The following is a 15,133-nucleotide window of genomic DNA, read 5'->3' on the forward strand; positions in this document are numbered from 1 at the left end:
AAAGTCTATTTGTTATAAAATTTTTCGTTTATATTTTCCATCATTACGTTTGTTTAATATAACTTTACTTCCCTTACAGAACCACCCAGTGGCAATGCCGAACCTCCTCTATTTGTCGAACGCTTTGAGGAACAAAATGTTCCTCAGAAGGGCGTTATTCGCTTGCCAGCTAAGGTTACTGGTAATCCAGTGCCCGAAGTGGAATGGCTCTTCAACAACAATCCTCTATATCCCAATGAACGCATTCAACAAATCTACGATGGTGAAAATATTGAACTTATTATCAAAGATGCAAATCCCGATACCGATTCCGGTGATTACAAGTGTATTGCAAGCAATCCTTTGGGTAAGACTTCGCATGGTGCCCGTGTTATTGTAGAAGTCGATGAAGTTGTCTTCACTAAGAAACTTAAGGCTAAGATATCCATCGAAGAAGTGCAATCATTGACCTTAGAATGTGAGACCTCTCATGTGGTCTCCACCAAATGGTTCTTCAATGGCAAAGAACTTAGCGGTATGGATCATCGTGTAGTCGTCGAAGAGGGCAAGACCCATAAACTGGTTATAAAGAATACCAATTTGAGAGATAGTGGCAATTACACTTGCAAGGTTAAGGACCAAGAAACTAAATCAACCGTTGAAGTCTTGCCACGCAAACCTGAGTTTATTAAACCTCTGGAAGACTACGAGGTAACCGAAAAGGATACTGCCATTTTGGATGTGGAAGTATCCACCGACGTTACAGAAATGCAATGGTTCAAGGATGGCGAGAAGATTACACCCGAAAAGAAGAACGTAGATTTCATTAAGGATGGCAAGGTGCATAGATTGCTTATACGCAACTGCACTATCCATGATGAGGGTGAATACTCTTGCAAATTCGCCGATCAAGTATGCAAGTGTGAACTCACAGTCATTGAATTGCCACCAGAAATTGTCAAACCTTTGGAGGATGTTACAGTAACCGAAGGTGAAACAGCTACCTTCACGGTGGAACTCGACAAGGGTGATGCTTTGATTAAATGGTATAAGAATGGCAAGGAGATAACATACGATGAACGTGTACAACTAACTATCGATGGCAAACGCCAATCGATTACCATCAAAAAGGCTAAACCTTCAGATGCCACCGAATATTCCCTTAAAGTGGGTGAACAAACATCGAAGGCTAAGCTGGTGGTGGAGAAACCTTTAGTTGAGTTTATCGTACCATTGCCCGATGTTACTTTGGCTACCAAGAATACCGATGCTGAATTCACTGTCAAACTATCACCACCCGATGTGGAGGTGACCTGGTACAAGAAAGGAAAACCCATTAAACCCAATAAGAAACACGAAGTCTTCGTGGAGGGTACCGTTAGACGTCTGGTTATTCACGATGCCGAAGATGATGATGCTGGAGAAATTAGTTGCACTGCCGCCAATGTTACCACCAGTACAAACTTATGCGTAGAAGAGGTTAAGACCGCTCCTATTATAATATCCGATAAGGAACAGACAATCAAGGTTAAGGAGAACGATGATGTAACAATGACTATTAAATATTCGGGTGTACCACAGCCAGATGCTGAATGGAAAACATCTAAGAAGGTTATTGTTAAATCGAATAGGGTAACACCCACTATCGATGAGCAATCAGCCTCGTTGACCATACGCAAGGTGGTGGAAGAAGATGAAGATGAATATACCATTAAATTGCGCAATCCAGTGGGTGAAGCTGAAGCCAGTTTGCATTTGGTTATCATGCGTAAACCCTCAGCTCCGGGAGCTCCTCAACCTTTGGAAGTTATGCACGATTCGATTACACTCTTCTGGAAGGCACCCGAGGATGATGGTAAATCCGATATATTGGAATATATTTTGGAATACAAAGATGTTAAGACTGAAAAGTAAGTTAAATGTGAGAATTTCACGAACTAAAGTAATAATTTCCGATCTCTTTCTTTTTCTTCTAGATGGTCCGAAATTCGCAAGATTAAGGATACAACTTATACTTTAAGCAAACTTGTTATTGATACGGAATACGTCTTCCGTTCAATAGCCGTCAATGAAGTTGGTCCCTCACCACCCTCACCCTTGTCGCCACCCATACGCCTGGTCGCCGAGGTAAAGAAGGAAAAACCAACGGTACAAGAACCTTTGCAAGACATTACCACCGAACATGATAAGGAAGTAACACTATCCTGTGTCTTCGGCGGTGTACCAGAGCCTAAAGTGATTTGGAAGAAGAATGGCAAGATTATACAGACCAAGACCATGCGCTACGAGAACCGTGTGGCTAAATACACAATTGAAAAGACCACTGTCGATGACGAAGCCGAATACACTTGTGTGGCTGAGAACGAAGTGGGCAGTGTAGAGACCACATGTCGTGTGACATTACAAGAGAAACCCATCATCGAACTAGAGGAGAAATATTTGTCACTAAAATTACGCACTGGCAACGATATGACCATTCCAGCTTTAGTTAAGGCTTATCCACAGCCCAAGATTACATTGTACAAGGAAACAACAGAGGTTAAGACTACCAAACGCCAAACGATTGAAATCAATAAGATTACTACGACCGAAACCAAGACTATAATAAAAATACAGAAATTAACACGTGAAGACTCGGGTCGTTATAAATTGGTGGCCGAGAATGCAGCCGGCTCTAGTAGTGTAGAATGTAATATTAAGGTTATCGATAAGCCCAGCCGTCCACAGTCTTTGGAAATTAAGGACGTTAAAAAGGATTCCATTAAACTTGAATGGACACCACCCATTGATGATGGTGGCTTAGAGATCAACAAGTATATATTGGAGAAATGTGAACTACAGAATAATGTTTGGATGAAGGTGGCCGATGTCGATAGGGATATAACCTCCTATTGCCTGCAAAAACTTGCCATGAACTCACAATACATGTTCAGAGTGGTGGCCATGAATCCCATAGGTGAATCAGAACCCACAGAAAGTGAACCGGTGGCAATAACAAAGAAATTCGGTAAGTTTTTTTTTTTGGAACTAAACATTTGCAAAATTTTTAAACTAATGTGTTGCGTAACTATTCAACAGACATACCCTCACCACCCCGAGCACCCATTGATGTTTCCGGCATGAATGACACATCATTCACACTGTCATGGCAAGAGCCCGAAACAGATGGTGGCACTAAGATTATTGAATATATTGTTGAGATTAAAGAATTCCATGAAACCGACTATAGACTACTGGGCAGTACAAATGGCAATGTACCCAATATATTGGTTACAAATGTTATCAAAAATAAGGCCTACACCTTTAGAATATACGCCAAGAATGAAGTTGGCACCAGTGAAGCTCTTGAGACTGAAGATAAGATAGTCGTCAGCCGTAGAATAAGTAAGTTTTACTTTTAAACTTTTAAAGTTTCTGCTATTCGATATTAATGCTCTTTTAACTTTTTTTATTTAAAAACTGAATTTATTAAATGCTTTTTGCTTTGAATGCTTTTTTTTCTTGTAATATAACTGCAGTTAGAGCCTCCGAGGGATTGGGTATGTAAAATGCTTATTTTAGGGCAAATTGCTTTGTTTTTAGAGATTTATGTTTTGGAAAACTTTGGGTATTTCATTTTATTAATTATATAAATTTTGTATATTTATTAGCTCCTCCCTCACCTCCTCAAAATCTCAGATGTCCGGATATTACTGGCAGAAGTGTTACTCTCGATTGGGAAATACCTGCTCACAATGGTGGTTCAGAAATTACAGGTAAGTGGGAGAAAGAGAATTGCAGTTCAATAGTAAATGTAGTAAAAAAAGCTCATGCTTTTTTGTTCAATTTAAATCAATAACAAGTAAGAGTGTTATATTCGGCTATGCCGAATCTTATATACCCACCATCAAACCTCGTTTGACTCGAATGAAACTTACTTATGTCGAATTTCATCTATATACTCGTATATTTATGCCAGTTATAAGCGTTAAAGTAATTTTCTGAAGGGGACCATGTATAGGGGGGTAGGGTCAATTATGGGTCGATCCTCATAAAATTTGGTAGATAGAATTTGGTTCGTATTAAATTTATTTGTGTCGAATTTCATCGCTACACTCGTATTTTTAAACCATTAATAAGCGTTGCAGTCATTTTCTGAAGGGGACCTTATATGCGGGGTAGGGTCAATCATGGACCGATCCTCATAAAATTTTTTAGATAGATTTTGACTCGTTTGAAACTTACTTATGTCGAATTTCATCTATATACTAGTATTTTTAAGCCAGTAATGAGCGTTAAAGTCATTTTCTGAGGGGGACCTTATATGGGGAGTAGGGTCAATTATGGACCGATCCTCATAAAATTTCGCATATTGATTTGGGATCATAAGAAACTTACTTATATCGAATTTCATCGCTATATTCGTATTTTTAAACAAGTTATGGCTGTTAAAGCTGCTTTTCGAGGGGCCACTTGTATGGGGGCTATCCGAAAACGTGGACCGATATTGCCCATTTTCAATACTAAACAAACCTTACCTATAAGAAATATTTATGTGAAATTTCAACCCTCTAGCACTTTCCATTCGGACTCTATCGCGCTTTCAACAGACAGACAGACAGACAGACAGACAGACAGACGGACGGACGGACGGACAGACGGACAGACATGGCTAGATCGTCTTAGAATTTAATGAGGACCCAGAATATATATACTTTTGTGGGTCTATGACCAATATTTCTATGTGTTACAAACGGAATGACAAAATCAATATACCCCCCATCTTTTTTGATGGTGGGTATAAAAAGATAGGGTCAAAGGTCATGATGTTTTGAAAAACCAATTAAGAGAATTTTTGATTTTTCACTGATTTACGTCAGTTATAGCTTTTTAGCAAGATAATACTTCTTAATCGATCTCTCATTCTTTATCCTTAACAGGCTATTGCATTGAAAAACGTTCATCCACATCGACCACATGGACTAAGGTCATCACCTTAGATGCTCATTGCCTACAATACACTGTGGATAATTTGAAAGAAAAGTCTGAATATTGGTTTAGAGTATCGGCGGAAAATGAAGCTGGTCTAGGTGCACCAGCCGTAACCGAAAGTATTGCCTTAAAAACACATGCCAGTAAGTATCCGTTGATGGAACTCTATAATGTTACAAATTTTTATAAAATCTTTTTCTTAATTTTATAGCGGTTCCCTCACCACCCACAGCACCCTTGGAAACAAGAGTTATTGCCGCCAATGCTCATGTATTCGAATGGGGTATACCCGAGTCAGATGGTGGTGCGCCTCTGCTCGGTTATCACATTGCTATACGTGACATGAAGAAGAGCATGTGGATTGAGGTTGGTCGTGTACCAGCCGGTGTACAGAAATTCCAAATTAGAGACTTACAGGAGAATCATGAATATATGATTCGTATCTTTGCCAAAAATGAAATTGGTTTAAGTGAACCGTTGGAATCTGAGGAACCCTATAAGGCAGTAACATTAGGTAAGTTTTTGTACTGCATAAACGACTTTTTAACAAGTTAAACTATATGGTCCTTCGGAACACTAACCTTTTTTCTTGGTATTCTTACACATATTCAGGTCTCGCCAGTCTACCAGATGAACCTCGTACCGAAATGAGTTCTTGTAATACATCATCTTGGTTGCGTGACCATCATATGGATGCGGATATACATTCATATGCTCGCGGTAAATTATTGCGACGCGATGAATACTTCTTCCGCATTTGGGCTAAAATGCCAAAGAAGAAAAAGAATTCGAAATAATTCTTAACCTAAAAAACCAGTAAACTAACTATTAATGACCAATTAATTAAACAAAAAAAAAATTGTAAAATATTAAAACTACCACAAAACACAAACAAACGACGAAACTACTACTTACTTTACTACTTACCTACTAATTCATAAGTTCAGTTTAATAGTTTAGAAATTTTTCTACTTTTAAAAAACACTACAACAACAAAAAACTCATCTAAATTATAAAAACTATTTAAATTTAATTAGTTCCTTAAGTTTTAAGATTTTTGTAAAAATTATGTAATATTTTCAGCCGAAAAAAAAGGTGGCCCAAAAAACCCATATTCCAAAAAAAAACTCTATAATCCCATTTAACAACAGCGAGCGAAGATATTCTAAATATTAAATAATTTTTTTGGAATATTAGTTTTTTAAAAAGCCACAATTTTTGTTTTAACAAATTATTTAATAATCCTCAAATATTACATAATTTATATATAAATTGTTATCATTTCTTTTATTTATTTTTCAATTTAAAAAAAAAAAAAGAAAAAAACTAATTTGTTTGACTTTCACTTTCATTTTATTAATTGTAAACTGTGATACATTTTAAAAAAAAAAAGTAAATCACAATAACGAATGCATACAGTTTGAAAATTGTAAAAAAATATGCATTTTCCTTTTATTTTATTTAATAATATTTAAAACGAAAAAATTAAGAAAAAGTTGTATTTATTTCCCATTGGTTTTTTATAAAAGGTGCGATTTTGTAGAAGACCATTAAGAAAAAAATATTTGTTTTTTCTTAATTTTATAATTTTTTTTTTCTTAAAGAAAATGCATATTTTTATTTTAAGACATAAAAACAAATATATAAATAAAAATTATTAAAAAACTAAAAAAGAAAAGTTTTTTTATTTAAAAATTGTGAAATTTTGATTTTTAGTGAAATTATGATTGTTTAGTGAAATTATGATTTTTTTTAATAAAATTTTAATTTTCTAGTAAAATTTCGGTTTTCTGTTGAAATTTAGACTTTTTGGTGGACTTTTGGTTATTTAGTGAAATGTCAATTTTTTAGTGAAATTATGCGAAACTAAGATTTTTGGTGAAATATAAATTTTCTAGTAACATTAGTTTTCATTTTAGTGAAATTTAGATTTTTAGTGAAATTATGAATTTTTTTAGTGAAAATTTTTTAATCAAATTTCAATTTTCTAATGAAATTTAGACTTTTTGGCGGACTCATGGTTTTTTAGTGAAATGTAAATTTTTTAGTGAAATTATGCGAAACTAAGATTTTTTGTGAAATTTCGATTTTCTAGTAATATTAGTTTTCATTTTAGTGAAAATTTGATTTTTAGTGAAATTTAGATTTTTAGTGAAATTATGATTGTTTAGTGAAATGATGATTTTTTTACAAAGATTTTTGGGAAATTTCGATTTTCTAGTAATATTAGTTTTCATTTTAGTGAAATTTCGTTTTTTAGTAAAATTGTGATTGTTTAGTGAAATGATAATTTTTTTAATAAAATTTAAATTTTCTAGTAAAATTTCGGTTTTCTAATGAAATTTAGACTTTTTGGTGGACTTTTGGTTTTTTGGTGAAATGTCAATTTTCTAGTGAAATTAGGCGGAACTAAGATTTTTGTGAAATTTAGATTTTCTAGTAACATTAGTTTTCATTTAAGTGAAATTTTGATTTTTGGTGAAATTTCGATTTTTAGTGAAATTTCGATTTTTAGTGAAATTATGATTGTTTCGTGAAATGATGATTTTTTTAATAATATTTCAATTTTCTAGTGAAATTTCGGTTTTCTAATAAAATTTAGACTTTTTGATGGAATTTTGGTTTTTTAGTGAAATATCATTTTTCTAGTGAAATTGTGCGAAACTAAGATTTTTTGTGAAATTTAGATTTCCTAGTAACACCAGTTTTCATTTTAGTGAAATTTAGATTTTTAGTGAAATTTAGATTTTTAGTGAAATTGTGATTGTTTAGTGAAATGATGATTTTTTCAATAAAATTTAAATTTTCTATTAAAATTTCGGTTTTTTAATGAAATTTAGACTTTTTGGTGGACTTTTGGTTTTTTAGTGAAATGTTAATTTTCTAGTGAAATTATGCGGAACTAAGATTTTTGTGAAATTTAGATTTTCTAGTAACATTAGTTTTCATTTTAGTGAAATTTAGATTTTTAGTGAAATTTTGATTTTTAGTGAAATTATAATTGTTTAGTGAAATTATGATTTTTTTAATAAAATTTAAATTTTCTAGTAAAATTTCGGCTTTCTAATGAAATTTAGACTTTTTGGTGGACTTTTGGTTTTTTAGTGAAATGGCAATTTTCTAGTGAAATTATGCGAAACTAAGATTTTTTGTGAAATTCCGATTTTCTAGTAACATTAGTTTTCATTTTAGTGAAATTTAGATTTGTATTGAAATTTTGATTTTTAGTAAAATTTCGATTTTTAGTGAAATTTCGATTTTTAGTGAAATTATAATCGTTTAGTGAAATTATGATTTTTTTTAATAAAATTTAAATTTTCTAGTAAAATTTCGGTTTTCTAATGAAATTTAGACTTTTTGGTGGACTCATGGTTTTTTAGTGAAATGTAAATTTTTTAGTGAAATTATGCGAAACTAAGATTTTTTGTGAAATTTCGATTTTCTAGTAACATTAGTTTTCATTTAAGTGAAATTTTGATTTTTTGTGAAATTTCGATTTATAGTGAAATTTAGATTTTTAGTGAAATTATGAATTTTTTAGTGAAATGATGATTTTTTTAATAAAATTTCAATTTTCTAGTAAAATTTCGCTTTTCTAAAGAAATTTAGACTTTTTGGTGGACTTTTGGTTTTTTAGTGAAATGTCAATTTTCTAGTGAAATTATGCGAAACTAAGATTTTTGTGAAATAAAATGAAATTTAGATTTTCCGTTGGAATTGCAATTTTTTAATGAAATTTTGATTTTTAAGTGAAATTCGATATTTTGGTGAAATTATGATTTTCCAGTTAAACTTCGATTTTTTAGTGAAATTATGATTTTCTAGTGAAATTTAGATATTTTAGTAAAATTTCAGTTTTTTGAAAAATTTCGAATTTTTAGCGAAATTGAAATTTGTTTAGTGAAACTTTAATTTCTAAGTGAATTTTTCCAACTAAGGATTTGGTTCTGTGGTGAATTTAGATTTTTTAGTGAAATTTAGATTTTTTGATGAAATTTCGGGTTTCTAGTGAGATTTCGATATTCTGGTAAAATAATGATTTTCCAATTAAACTTTGATTTTTTAGTGAAATTATGATTTTCTAGTGAAATTTAGAAATTTTGGTAAAATTTCGTTTTTTTTTTTTTTGGAAAATTTCGAATTTTTTGTGAAATATCAATTTTCTAGTGAAATTTCGATAGTCTGTTGAAATTATTATTTTTTTATTAGTTTAGATTTTTTAGTGAAATTATGATTTTCTAGTGAAATTAAGATATTTTGGTAAGAATTTCGGTTTTCTAGAGAAATTTAGATTTTCTGGTGAATTTCGGTTTTTTAGTGAAATTTAGTTTTTTTATTAAAATTTTAATTCTCTGGTGAAATGTGTTTTTTTCTGGAGAAATATTGATTTTGTAGTAATTTCGGTTTTCTAATTAAGTTAGATTTTCTGGTGAATTACGGTTATTTAGTGAAATTAATTTTTTTAATTAAAGTAAAAATTTGGTTTTCTAAAGAAATTTAGACTTTTTGGTGGACTTTTGGTTTCTTATTGAAATGTCAATTTTTTAGTAATGAAATTTAGATTTCCGCTGGAATTGCAATTTTTTAATGAAATTTAGATTTTTTAGTGAAATTCGATATTTTGGTGAAATTATGATTTTCCAATTAAACTTCGATTTTTTAGTGAAATTATGATTTTCTAGTAAAATTTAGATATTTTATTAAAATTTCAGTTTTTTGGGAATTTTAAAATTTTTAGCGAAATTTTTTTAGTGAAACTTTAATTTCTAGGTGAAATTTTTCCAAGTGAGGATTTGGTTCTGTGGTGAACTTCGATTTTTTAGAGAAATTTAGATTTTCTGATGAAATTTCGGATTTCTAGTGAAATTTCAATATTCTGGTGAAATTATGATTTTCCAATTAAACTTTGATTTTTTAGTGAAATTATAATTTTCTAGTGAAATTTAGATATTTTGGTAAAATTTAGTTTTTTTGGAAAATTTCGAATTTTTAGTGAAATTTTTACTGAAATATCAATTTTCTAGTGAAATTTCGATAGTCGGGTGAAATTATGATTTTCTTATTAATTTTGATTTTTTAGTGAAATTATGATTTTCTAGTGAAATTAAGATATTTTGGTAAGAATTTCGGTTTTCTAGAGAAATTTAGATTTTCTGGTGAATTTCGGTTTTTAGTGAAATTTAGTTTTTTTTAGTAAAATTTTAATTCTCTGGTGAAATGTGTTGATTTTGTAGTGAAACTTCGGTTTTCTAATTAAAGTTAGATTTTCTGGTGAATTTCGGTAATTTAGTGCGATTTTTTTAATGAAATTACGATTTTCTAGAAAAATTTATATTTTTAGTGAAATTTAATTGTTATAATGAAATTAAGATTTTCTGGTGAAATTTAGGTTTTGAGTGAAATTTCATTTTTCACATTCATGTGAAATTTAGATATTTTTGATTTTCTAGTGAAACTTTGATTTCCTAGTGAAAATCTAATTACTAGTGAAATTTTACCGTTTAAGTGAAATTTTAATTTTATAGCGAAACGATTTTTTGGTCAAATTTCGATTTGTGAGAGAAATTTTATTTTTCTAGTGAAATGTTTTTAAACATTAAACTTTAATCTTTTGGTGAATTTTGTAGTGAAATCCTGTTTTTTGTGAAATTTTTAACTTCTAGTGAAACTTTGATTTTTCTGTGAAATAGATTTCCTAGTGAAATTTCGACGTTATTAAAATTTTAGTTTTTAGTGAAACTTTGTATTTCGGGTAAAATTTCGACTTTTTAGTGAAATTTAATTTTTTTTCGAAAAGTTTTTATATTTTAGTGAACTGCTGATTTTTTTTTGGTGAAATGTTGATTTTTGTTATAAATTTTGTAGTGAAATTTTAATTTTCTAGTAAAATTTCGATTTTTAAGTGAAAAATTTTCAAATTTTGAGAAAAATTCAAAAAAAATCATTTGTATTCCTATAAAAAGCACTAAAAACCCAAACAAATCCTTGGTAAACAAGGCAACACTGTTTAAAACACACAACTACTACCAACAAAATACAACTCTGTGCATTTCTGACTTTTCTTGTCATTACATAAAAATTCTCTTCAGTCTGCCTTTCCTTTGCTCTAACATATTTTCTTTGTGGTAAAAATGTGAAGAAAATTTTACAAAAAAAAATGTCATAAATAATAAAAGAATTTAAAGAAATATTATAAAAATATATTATTTCAATTGTAAGCTTAATAAATTTAATAAAATGCTTAAATAATTATAAAAATTAAAGTGTTAAAACTTGAAAAATAAACGAGTTGTCTGCAAAAAAAAAAAACTTGGAGGAACGCAAAAAAAAAAAACGGAACAAATATAAAGTGATAAAACGAAGAAGAAAAAGATAATAATAGAAGAGAACGCGCCATTTTGGATTTTTTTCTTATGTTATTTTTGTAGCGTAAATGAATTTTTTGTTATAAAAAAAAATGTGTTTTAATACGATTTTTAAGAAATTTAAAATAAATTAAGAACCATGTTAATATTGCTGGAGGAAAATTTAAGAAATAAATGTTAAAAAAGTAATTAATTAAATGTTTATTTATGGCGTTGTGTGTAGTGTGTTTTTTTTGCAATAAGAAAAAATGCAACCATGTTTAGCTATTGGCGGCTGTAGTTAGTTGGCCTGCTGCTGCTGCTAAATATTAACAAGATTCCTTTGAAAAAACACTTCATTCATAAAAGTTCAAGGTTTTTTCTAAGTAAAATTATTTAAAATTAATTATAAATATTTCAGTAATAATGTAAATGATCAACAAATTTAGTAAATAATAAAAAATCAAGTGTAAATAAGTAATTGTTTTACTTTAAAAGTAAAAAGTATAATAATTTTGCTAATGACGTCATGGCTGCAGCAACAAACAAGCCATTGACAAAGTGCTAATAATTTTCCATTTGTTTTTTTTATACAAAATATAATTTTAATATGAAGCAATAAAAAAAGAAATTAACAAAAAATACAAAAAGAAAGTGTTATAAAGAAAAAAGTAAAAACAAACTTAACTCCTTTTTTTTGCAACTCAGTGTTTTTTTTTTCGACAATTTTGGCGTTTGCTCCTTTCAAAGTAAAAGAAAAGGAGTAAACCAACAACAGCAAGCAAAATTAATCAGTATTTTCGTGTGTTGTCTTATCGTGTTTTTTTCAAGCAAAAAAAAAATATTCATTACGGTTTTTTGTTTTTATCTATTTTAGTAAATTATGAAAAGTGAAATAAATCGGTATTTCTTTTTGTATAAATAAATCAGATAATAATATTAATTATTGCTTTAAGTTTTAATTTAATCGAATTATCACACTCGGAAATATAGAACTTTAAAACGAAAACAATAACAACAACAACAAAAAAAGTACACAAAAACACCGCAGCTCTTTTTTTTTTTTTTTGGTTAGAAGAAAAATATGGGCATTTTGTTATAGCCTTTATCTTCTTGAGATCGGTCAATATAAGTTTGTCATTCCGTTTGTTTCATTTCATTAGCGACTACCTCCTTAGCTTATGTCATTACAATAAGGCACAAATTGCTAAGTGGAAACAAAGAAACCTTATCCTCACAGACCGATTAATCGTTATGTAGTAGCTACAAATGGATTAGTCGGTTAGTGGTTAATTATGCTGCTACAGTGTGATCACCTCCGCTCTGTAATGCTCAGTGGAGAAACATTCAAAGTTGTCAAAACGTTTCCCAAAGGTCTGTAATAGACTGCTTACAAATTACCTCGGAACATCACCTACACGAGGAAACGACTAATCAGTTTCTATTGGAATATCACCAGAGGTGTCATTCTAACCTTAACAACTTGCAAGTGGATGCTCCTCAGAAGCATGTCGGATGCATTATTATATTATAAACAGTTATGTATAGGATCCAATAGATCAGTCCTCGTATACGACAGCTTTTATTATCATCAAGAACTAAGAGTAGTTCTGACATTGGCAAGATCTGGATGGAGCTATAGGCTTAATGACTACTGGTCACACATAGACTGTGACAGTCCCAATGAATGTCCAGCATATGGTCAAGGTGCCCATGATACCCATCACTTATTCAAGTGCTTAGCCAATATCTCAGATGTGATGCTCCCCCGGGGCATGTCAGATGGATGTACCTACATATATACACCGTTATGTACAGGATCCAATAGATCAGTCCTCGTATAAGGCAGCTTTTAATGTCAGTCAGAACTATAAGAGAAGTTCTGACACAACTAAGATCGGGAATTAGCAATATTCTTATGGCCTACTGGTCACAAAGACTGTGAGGGCCCCTATGAATGTCCATCATTCCATTATACCCATCACTTATTCAAGTGCTTAGTCAACCCTACTTTACTTTGTCCAATATACAAATCCATTGGAAGTAGCACAAGTTTTAGGCCTGAACATTGATTTAGAAACAACAACCCCCCAAACTAGTTCTAATTCTTACAACTACAACAAATTTTGTCACAGATCATTTTATTCTTTTGAAATTTCTTAGAATTGGTTCAAAATCTTAAATAGTCCCCATACAAATACATACCTATATACAATTCCGGAAAATGGTAAATAAAATCTTCTAGAATATCGGTATTAGAGAAGAAATTCTGCACCTATAAATCTTACATTAATACAAATAGTATTACCAAGTGAAAGCTGAATCGATCCATAATTTGTTATAGCTTCCATACAAGGTCCACTTCAAAAAAAAAAAAAAAAAAATTCATAAAATGATAACGATAACGAGACAAAATTAGATTCATATTATTGAATTCATATACAAATAATACTGTGAAATGTTTGTCCGACCGGTCCATAATTGGACCATACAAGATCCAAAACTTTATAAAATGTATTTATAGCTGAAGGGTATTTAAGATTCGACCTAGTCGAATATAGAACTGTAACTTGTTTTTGATTCTTTTTTTGCTGTGAGAGCGATAGTGTTAAAAAGACGACGTTTATGATTAAGGTGAAGGAGGAGGAGATGATGTTTTACGACGACACTGTATGAATTATTTTTATTCATTTGTTTTTGCTGGTTTTTATTGGTGAACAACGGGAAGCAATACAAAAAAAAGTATAGAAGAACAAAAAAAATAAATAAATATAAAGAAAAAACAGAAATAAACCGACGTCAGACAATACGTCAAAATACACACACACACATACACTCTCAACTCCCGATTTTGTTTTAAATACAATTTTATTTTGCTACTAAAAGTATTTTTTCTAATCTTTATCAAAAAAAAATATTATATATTTTAGAAAATTAATAATTGATAATAAACCCCCGAAATAAAAAAAATTAAATACAATAATTAAACACAACAGCAAAGAAAAATTAAAGAAATTGTGTTGAAAAAACGTTAAAATTATATTGGCTGCTTCTGCAGCGCCTAAAAAAAAGTGTATTTTTATTTAACAAAAAAATAAAAGTTGCGTCATCATTACTTTTTTAAATACACACTGTGTGCGTTTTTTTATTTTATACATCGAGTGTTAAATAGTTTCTTAAAAATAAGAAGAAAGCCTTTTTCTTTTTTTGATACGATTAAATTACACGTTCCTGACATAAATTATTACTATACAACAACAACAACAACTACTACTACTGTTCCTTTTTATAAGAAAAAACAACATTCTCTTTAGTCACTTGTCATAATGTCAGTGCAACAATTTTGTTTACGCTGGAATAATCATCAACCAAATTTCATTTCGGTCTGTTCATCTCTACTACACAATGGCACTTTGGTTGATGTTACACTGGCTGCGGAAGGACGGCAATTGCAGGCTCACAAAATTGTTCTATCAGCGTGCAGTTCATATTTTCAGGTGAGTTTTAACAGATTTTTAATAAAAGTTTGGAAATAAAGCGTATACATCCTATTAATCGAGTATTTTGTTTATCACAGTTGGGGGTCTTTTAATAATAAATCGGTTCATGAAAACATTTCTAAACTATTTTATTTACATTTTGCATGTAATATCCCCACTATACCTTCTGCTAAGAAACATTTTTAAGCGAGGAAAGCAAGTATGTACTTTGAATCGCATCCTATAAGATTTTCTGGATTTTAAATAATAGACTAACAAATAGACCTATTATTTGCAAATAATATACCAGACAAACTTTTACGTCAAGAATATTTTAATCCGAAACCTATTCTATTTAGC

At 30.4% G+C, this 15,133-nt stretch overlaps 2 protein-coding genes across 15 annotated transcripts in view; both read left to right on the forward strand.

Annotated features, from left to right (window-relative positions):
• The window catches only part of LOC119610531 (titin-like), a 114,037-nt gene extending 108,112 nt beyond the window's left edge, over positions 1-5,925 (forward strand). For 12 of the 14 annotated variants that reach the window (XM_037965784.1, XM_037965780.1, XM_037965779.1 and 9 more), the window contains 8 exons: positions 80-1,889; positions 1,956-2,986; positions 3,058-3,363; positions 3,498-3,518; positions 3,630-3,734; positions 4,899-5,093; positions 5,162-5,464; positions 5,563-5,925. In XM_037965784.1, the coding sequence (XP_037821712.1) occupies positions 80-1,889; positions 1,956-2,986; positions 3,058-3,363; positions 3,498-3,518; positions 3,630-3,734; positions 4,899-5,093; positions 5,162-5,464; positions 5,563-5,747 (3,956 nt within the window). In that variant the 3' untranslated portion in view covers positions 5,748-5,925. The remainder of the gene's footprint in view (positions 1-79; positions 1,890-1,955; positions 2,987-3,057; positions 3,364-3,497; positions 3,519-3,629; positions 3,735-4,898; positions 5,094-5,161; positions 5,465-5,562) is intronic. The other 2 variants (XM_037965782.1, XM_037965785.1) reach the window with 1 other exon arrangement.
• Positions 5,926-11,034: 5,109 nt separating this feature from the next.
• Positions 11,035-15,133, forward strand: part of LOC119610534 (protein kinase 4) — a 10,337-nt gene continuing 6,238 nt past the window's right edge. Inside the window, exons 1-2 of the mRNA XM_037965794.1 lie at positions 11,035-11,500; positions 14,225-14,791. Of these exons, the coding sequence (XP_037821722.1) occupies positions 14,621-14,791 (171 nt within the window). The 5' untranslated portion in view covers positions 11,035-11,500; positions 14,225-14,620. The remainder of the gene's footprint in view (positions 11,501-14,224; positions 14,792-15,133) is intronic.

Source organism: Lucilia sericata, unplaced genomic scaffold, assembly GCF_015586225.1.
Source record: "Lucilia sericata isolate MDLA Ls3-8-SP2 unplaced genomic scaffold, ASM1558622v1 Contig001223F_arrow, whole genome shotgun sequence".
NCBI lineage: Eukaryota > Metazoa > Arthropoda > Insecta > Diptera > Calliphoridae > Lucilia > Lucilia sericata.